The 7,624-nt window shown below is 48.8% G+C and overlaps 1 protein-coding gene across 10 annotated transcripts in view; it reads left to right on the forward strand.

Moving 5' to 3' along the window:
• The window catches only part of LOC111069365 (voltage-dependent T-type calcium channel subunit alpha-1G), an 86,882-nt gene that overhangs the window by 47,832 nt on the left and 31,426 nt on the right, over nucleotides 1–7,624 (forward strand). For 6 of the 10 annotated variants that reach the window (XM_041594548.1, XM_041594545.1, XM_041594552.1 and 3 more), the window contains exons 4-7: nucleotides 1,981–2,092; nucleotides 3,221–3,452; nucleotides 3,536–3,710; nucleotides 6,355–6,396. In XM_041594548.1, the coding sequence (XP_041450482.1) occupies nucleotides 1,981–2,092; nucleotides 3,221–3,452; nucleotides 3,536–3,710; nucleotides 6,355–6,396 (561 nt within the window). Of the gene's footprint in view, nucleotides 1–1,980; nucleotides 2,093–3,220; nucleotides 3,453–3,535; nucleotides 3,711–6,354; nucleotides 6,397–7,568; nucleotides 7,608–7,624 lie in introns of those variants that run through there. The other 4 variants (XM_041594549.1, XM_041594551.1, XM_041594550.1 and 1 more) reach the window with 2 other exon arrangements.

Here is a 7,624-nt window from a genome sequence, read left to right on the forward strand (position 1 = left end):
GCTTGCATGCGTCCCTGCCCCAGCCCCAGTCACAGCCCCAGCCACAGCCTTCTGGCCACACTTTCACTGCCTGCCACTGCCACTGGTACGCCTCCCCCCGCACCAGCCCACCATCCCACTCTGCCTCCCGTTGGCCGACTTTACGCTCGACTTAATTTGTTTACTGCTGGTTTGGGGGCCATCGCTGTTGCCAAATCAAAAATAATGCGCGCATACCCGGGAGTCTCCACCCCAAACCCCCACCGCACCCCACTGCACCCCGCCCCGCTGCTCCACTCGTGCGGATTGAAATGAAAGCATCGACAGGGTCGCTGTTGCCTGTGTCGCTGATGTCGCATGGGCTTTGCTGCTGCTGCAATATTTATGCTCCACCTGCCCTCCCACATGCGCCCCTTTGTCTGCGCCTTTCACATTTTGTTTTTTTTTTTTATATCCCCCCATCCCCCAATCACCCAAATCTGCCGCTGCCATGGCCGACCCCGACCCAGGTCTGACCTGCATGCATACGCGTATTGCTGCCCCGCATGGTGCTGCCCGCTGGTCCTTCGCACACTCTGCGGCTCCTAATGAATTGCCCGCCTCTCTCTCTTTTTTTGGTTTTATTTTGTTTTGGGGCAGCCTTAACTGCTGCTGCTGCTGCTGCTGCTGCTGCATGCTGCTCCCTCCCATTGTGCTGCTGCTGCACGTTTTATCTTTAATTGTGCGTTAATAGCGTAAACATTTTCGCCATTTGCCTGCCGCTCCTTAATTGCACTGCCATTTGCCATTTCCCATCTCCATGCAACGAGTATGCTCGTATGCCTGCTGCATAGGGGGTAGAAAGAATGAGTCCTTGGCGCTCATTTGGCAATGCATTAAGCCCAGCACGGGCATGGGCTTGGGCTTGGGCATGGGCTTGCTCCTGGCCTTGTGCGGGTTTGGATCTCTCTCTCTCTCTCTCTCTCTGTGTGTCCTTAGCTGTGGTGGCTGTTGGCTGTTGGCGAGTGTTTACCCAATCCAAGTGTGTGTGCAGCAAGCTTTTAGACGACAAGTGCCAGCTGAGGGTACTGCATCAGGTGGAATGCACCACCACAGCACATCCCATCACATCACATCACATCACATTGCATCCTCTTGCTGAGGGCCATGGCCGTGGGTGTACCGCTCTCCCACTCTCTCTCGCTCTCGCTGAGAGCTGGCCTGGCCAAATAGAACTGCGAACCGTGCATCGGGCAGCGGGCAGCGGGCCAGAACGTGATCGAATCGAGTGGCTTGTGGGAAATGGCAGTGAATGAAATGAATGACTTGACGGCCAGCCATCATCAATTTGCTCCGTTTGCAGCGTGGCAGCAGGAAGCCAAGCCAGGCAAACCAAAGCCATCAAAGGCACAGCCCCCAACTAGCAACGATATCGACGCGCAGCTACCCCACACCACACCCGCCCAATTGACACCCATTCAAATATGGTAATGCCACAGTGCATTTGTTCTTCGTTTTTGGTTGGGATATAACTAATATTATATTGGGATTGATTCGCGCTCGTGGCCCGAGGGGCGCTGCTGCATGACGCGCGACGCGATTAATGAAAGGTTTTTCGCATCTTTTGAATCGTATAAGCGATGCCATGGGAATAGGTCTGCCCCTTTGGCCATTGAATGCATTCAACCCACCAAACACTAGCACAGGGTATCACCACAACCGAAACGATGCCCAGCGATGCCCAGGCAGGGACCGACAAGCGACAAACCGCAACGATGTTGGGCTGCGGGAGGTGTGTGGTGTGCGGTGAGCAGCCCCAAGTTGACAAGCACTTGAGTGCGCATTAGAGGCGACTGCAAGTTGTTATCCACTGTCACTGCTCCGTCTGCGGGCTGCTTCACTGCACACTCCAGCTCCAGCTCCAGCCACTTGCCGCTCCCCCACTCGCTTTACCATATTTTGTTGTTGGTTGGGCATCCTTAACTGAATCAGCATTATTTGCATCGACTGGGATCCCCGCACGTGGTTCGAGCGCGTCTCCATACTGGTCATCCTGCTCAACTGCATCACCTTGGGCATGTACCAGCCCTGCGTGGACGATGCCTGTGTCACGAATCGCTGCAAGATACTGCAGGTGAGTAGCTCCACCCCCACACCCACTCCCACTCCCGCTCCCGCTCCCACTCCCCTTCCTGTTTGGCGTTGGTGTCACATTAAATGCCATTTACTTGAGCCATTTTTTGGCTCACTTCCTGAAGTGACGAAACGGCCGACAGAATGCCTGACTGCCTGCCTGCCTGCCTGCTGACTGATGACATCAAACGAGGCACTTCGGCTCATTAGACAGCAGCCACAACACGCGGCGGGGGGTGCTGCCACTGAGTGTGGCAAGTGGGGGACTGGCACTGGGACTGGGGGGAGTGTCAGGCAATTACAGAATGCGTGGGGGAGAATGCTTAGGAGGAGAGAGCGGCGCAACGTGCGAAAATGTCTGTAAATTATATGTGAGTCAGGCGACATTTGGGCCGCAGCCAAGTGTAAAGCAAAACGAGCCAGAACCAGGAACAGGACCTCCAGCAGGACCCCCAGCAGGACCCCCAACAGGACCCGCATAAGGACAAAGGACATGGGGGTTAGGTCTCTGAGCTGCACGAGCAGAAGACAAGGCAAGGACAAAGTCAAAATGACAACGACAGCCCCACAGTGACATAAGTGGGCACCCCCCCCACCCATCCGCCCAAAATGGCTGGGAATAAGTTGAAGGAGAAGCAGAAGAAAAGGAAGGCCAAGCAGAGTAGGGAATAGGGCAGGTCTGGGCGGGGCAGGGCAGGGCAGGATGACGATGATGTCGCCAAGGCAAGCTCATTTCGTGTGCATGCATGTGACGCCTTCTCTGATGTGGATGTCCTTGCCTGCTTGATGTCATCCAAAGCAGGTGGAGCATCATTTTGATGTGGGGCGGAGGGAGAGAGACAGAGACAGAGGGAGAGACAGAGAGAGACTCCCCCCACATAGTCGTTAGTGGCTGGCTGGCTGGGTGGCTGGCTGGCTGGCTGGCTAATTTTAATTTGATCAACTGTCGTTAGTTCGTTAGGTCTTCAATCGCATTCCCCCATGCTGGGGGAAATTCTAAGCTAATTTCCAAGGGTATAAATATGCGAATAAGAGCCGCAAACAGACGCTGCTCTCCAGGCACATTTACTGTTGTTGTCACCCTTCCTACATGTCTTTCTCCTCTCCTCTCTCCTCTCACCCCATGTAGATCTTCGATGACATCATCTTTGCGTTCTTTGCCCTGGAGATGACCATCAAAATGGTGGCCATGGGCATGTGCGGCAAGAACACCTACCTGGCCGACTCGTGGAACCGGCTGGACTTCTTCATCGTCCTCGCCGGCCTGCTCGAGTATGTGATGCACGTGGAGAACCTCAATCTGACGGCTATACGCACGATCCGGGTGCTGAGACCACTGCGGGCCATCAATCGCATACCCAGTAAGTCGCGTAGTCGTAGTCCCCTCAATCAATCAATCAATCAAACAATCAAACAATCAAACAATCGATCGATTACTTTGCAGGCATGCGGATCCTTGTGATGCTACTGCTGGACACGCTGCCCATGCTGGGCAATGTGCTGCTGCTCTGCTTCTTTGTGTTCTTCATCTTTGGCATCATCGGCGTCCAGCTGTGGCAGGGCATCTTGCGGCAGCGTTGCGCCCTGGAGCGGCCCGAGGGCATGATCCATCCCATCACGTGAGTACTCCAGCGGCATTTGGACTCTGATAATCTAAGGGGGGGGCCACTGGAGACCCCCAATGGGGTGGGATCTATCATGGATATTCGCGGGGTGCGGGAAGGGGCGGGCTTCCGGGATGCATACATACTCGTGTCTATGTATGTCTGTGTCTCTGTCTGAATCGTATCAAGCATCAAGCATCCGTTTCGTACATACATACATGCATTACATATGCATATGTACATATGTACATATATGTATATATGTGCCAGCATATATACATACATATATGTGTGCGTACTCGTTGTGTGTGGATTTCTTTTTGATTTTTGATTTTTGATTTTTTTGTTTGCTATGTAGCTCACTAGATCATCATCCAAGCAACATTTCAGCAGTGGGCAGGGGACCTCCAGCTGCCTCTTTCTTGTGTGCTCCTGTTGCTCTTTTTTTTTTGTTTTGGTTTTTGCTTAGCTTTTGCCTTAAAGCCACACACCAATACACTGCCATACACTCTCTCGCACACACACACACAGACCCCTCAACGCCCAACCGCTGTGCCAATTTTATCCACTGAACCCACTGAAATCTGCATACGAAAATCCTGTCAATTTTGATGAACTCTGCGCCTCCTTCCCCCCCCTCTCAGTTCCACTCTTTGTTTCTCTGTCGGTCTGCCTGCCTGTCTGTCTATCCATTTGTTATCCGCCACAGAGTTCCACTGTCCGTCCGTCTGTCTGTCTCAGGTCCATCCATGCCCGCGCATTTCTCCTTCCTCCATCCTCAGGCAGGGCGGCCGGCCAAAAGCATCCGTTCTGCGGATTCTGCCATTGACAGCAGGGGGGGGACTTGACTCGCAGATAATGGCTCAACATCGTTGCTTGACGTTGCGGTTCCTGACGTGCGAACACAGCCATTGAAAATGGTTTACTTTTTCATGGGAGCTGCCCAGAGCCAGCTGCGAACTGTGTCCACATGTGCTGGAGATATGCTCGTTCCCCAAGACTTTCCACACAAATTCCTGAGAACTTTCTGTGAACTTGATGGCAATTATTCGCCCAAAAATACAAAATACCCAAAGCATTTCTGTTCCAAGTGCTTCGAGTGCCTCCAGTGGCACTGTGAGAATTTAAACTTGGCCCAAAACAATCATTTATCATCGAAGCAGAGGACACACGCACACACGTACACAGAACACGCAGCTAACACACACACACAGCACACAGCACACAGCACACACACTCACATTAGCAGCGAATCGCCTTGAAGTCGACTACTGAAATTTTTGGGTCGCTGCGCGCTTAGCTCAAGGAATCCCCGCCCCCCCATTCCGTTCCGTTTCGTTCCGTTAGCCCTCACCCATCCTCACCATGTTTTGTGTTCTACCCTCTCTTCTGTTGCTGCTTCTGTTTTGTTGCTTTGTTTCCTTGTTTCTTGTTTCTTTGCTCTTTCGTTTGCTTACTTCCGCATGCTCTCCTCAGCTGTAAATAAATGTTTGTTCACACAGCCATATAGCATACCCCACCCCACCCCCACAGCGCCCACCCACCCACTCGTACATGTACAAAAAGAGTAGGAGAATACATATACATACATACATATGTACATATGTGTGTACATATATGCGTATGTATTTTTTGAATTTAATTTTGATGCAGTTCCACAGAATCGTGGCTCCAGTTTGGCTCTCTCTCTCTCTCTCTCGGTTGGGGCATACTCTCCCGTCAATTTTTCACATAATTAATTAACGCAGAACAGGCCGAGCATCTCGTATTACGAGTATTTCGCAAGAATATTTGCGCTGGTCTCCCATTTTGCATTTTCCATTTGCCATTTTGCATTTTAATTTTCATTGATTTTCTCTATTTCTATGTTTTTGTTGTTTCCTTTGAATTTAATTAATGCTTTAGCTTCAGTTTTGGTTTAATGTTTTTTTGAAATTAAATGCCTTTCGTTTGTAGCCCCTCTGCCCCGCTGCAGCGCGAGTGCTGCAATTGCCAAACTTTCCCTAGCTCCTTGTCCACACACACACACACACACGTCTTTATTTTTGTGTTAAGTTGTTTTTCGTGTGTGTTGTTTTTGTCATTCCACTGCACATTTGCACGGGCTCCACTCGCTCCACTCGCAATTAATGTTGCCAGGTGGGTGGTGGGAGGTGCGAGGTGTGGCTGTGTGACCGCCCCCTCTTTGAAGTCATGCTTTATCTACACCCATGCAATACACACATACAAACATGGACACACACACAGCCACACTCACACATACCAACGACAGACAGCGGCCAGCGATTTGTATATATACTTTATGGGGTCGGAAACGTTTCCTTCTCTGCGTTACACACATCCACTTTTACCACAAATCTAATATACCCCTTAACTCTTTTTTGAGTACGGGTATAAAAAAAAAAATTCTCTCCCTTTTGTTCTCTAAATATTCTGTTTATTTAAGTTTTCGAGTGTTGCAACCAAAACACACACAAAAACAAAAACCAAAAAAAAAAAAATAAAACAATAAATATTGTAGTACATAGTAGTAAATACTCTCGTAGCAAAAAAAAAAAAAAAAAACAATATGCAGATGACAAGCAAAAACAAAAAAAGAAATGTAAAAACAATGAAACAAAAACGAAAATCATACCGGGAACAAATTTTTTGTTTACAGGGGACTACCTGAAGTGTACAGAGTTCGAGTCCGTGTTAACTCGTAAGATAAAATGATTTATTTTTCCCCCTCTTAACCTAACCAACACACACACACACACAGACACACACACAGACACACGAGTACACATACAGTAAATACCAACTATAAACCACACACAGCCACACACACAGAAACCCAAACAGACACGAACATGAGCAGACGAAACCAGACACAAACAGATTCTAATAGCCGTAAACTACTCGCTACTAGTGCCCCACTAACTACTACTACTACTAATACTACTGCTAGATCCTGTCCAAATACTCGTACTTCTACTCAAATACTCAAATACTCAAATAAATGTAATCTCTAAACTCTCAATATCTCTTTCTCTCTCTCTTACTAAACGCTCTATAATCTGTTAAACCCCCCTCCACCCCTTAATAGTCCACTCTAATCCGTCACTCTGCCAACCCTGTTAACGCTCCTCTAATGCGAGAATCGCAGCGCACTCTCCTTCACACTCAAAGAGAGCCCTGAGACGATGGAATCGAAGGAAGCAGCTGGTGCTGCGCTCTGCTCTGCTGTGCTTTCTACTCGCTCAGGGCTCTCTTAAAGCAGCCCAACCTTTAGCAAAACAGTTCTTCCCAGCTAAAGCTCACTAAAGCTCACTAAAGCTCTTTCCTTCCACGATCAGCGATGACGGTTGAGCATTGATTGCAATCTCTGCTCAATCCTCATGGCTCTCTCTTCCCATCAATGAAGATCTAGCTACACCACAACACTCCGAATCTCTCTCTTTCCCTCTGTTTGTCAGTCTTTTAGCTACGCTCTGTCCCACTCTCACTCACACGTTAGATAGTCGACACACTCTCCACGTCTCTCTCTCTCTCTCTCTCTCTGTTTAGTAAGTGTGCATAAATACTCAATACATAATTAGTACAGTAAAGTACAGTAAAGTAAAGTAAAGTAAAGTACAGTACAGTAAAGTAAAGTATACCCTTGGCAATACGATAATACGAATACGAATTGTTATAACTCTCTCGCTCTCGCTCTCTCTGTATCTGTCTCTCTCTCTATAATCTATCAATCTACTTCTCTCTTCTCTCTCTGTCTGTATGAGTAATATTTGAATATACAAATACATAATACGTATATATACGATATACCCAACTATACTAAATACTCGCCACAACTAAAAACTAGACAACTAAACCACTCGTCAAACAGAATAGCTGTCTCTGCTCTCGTAACTCGTATCCTGATTCTGTGTATGTAAATGTCCAGT

Source organism: Drosophila obscura, unplaced genomic scaffold (genome assembly GCF_018151105.1).
Source record: "Drosophila obscura isolate BZ-5 IFL unplaced genomic scaffold, ASM1815110v1 contig_29, whole genome shotgun sequence".
Lineage (NCBI taxonomy): Eukaryota > Metazoa > Arthropoda > Insecta > Diptera > Drosophilidae > Drosophila > Drosophila obscura.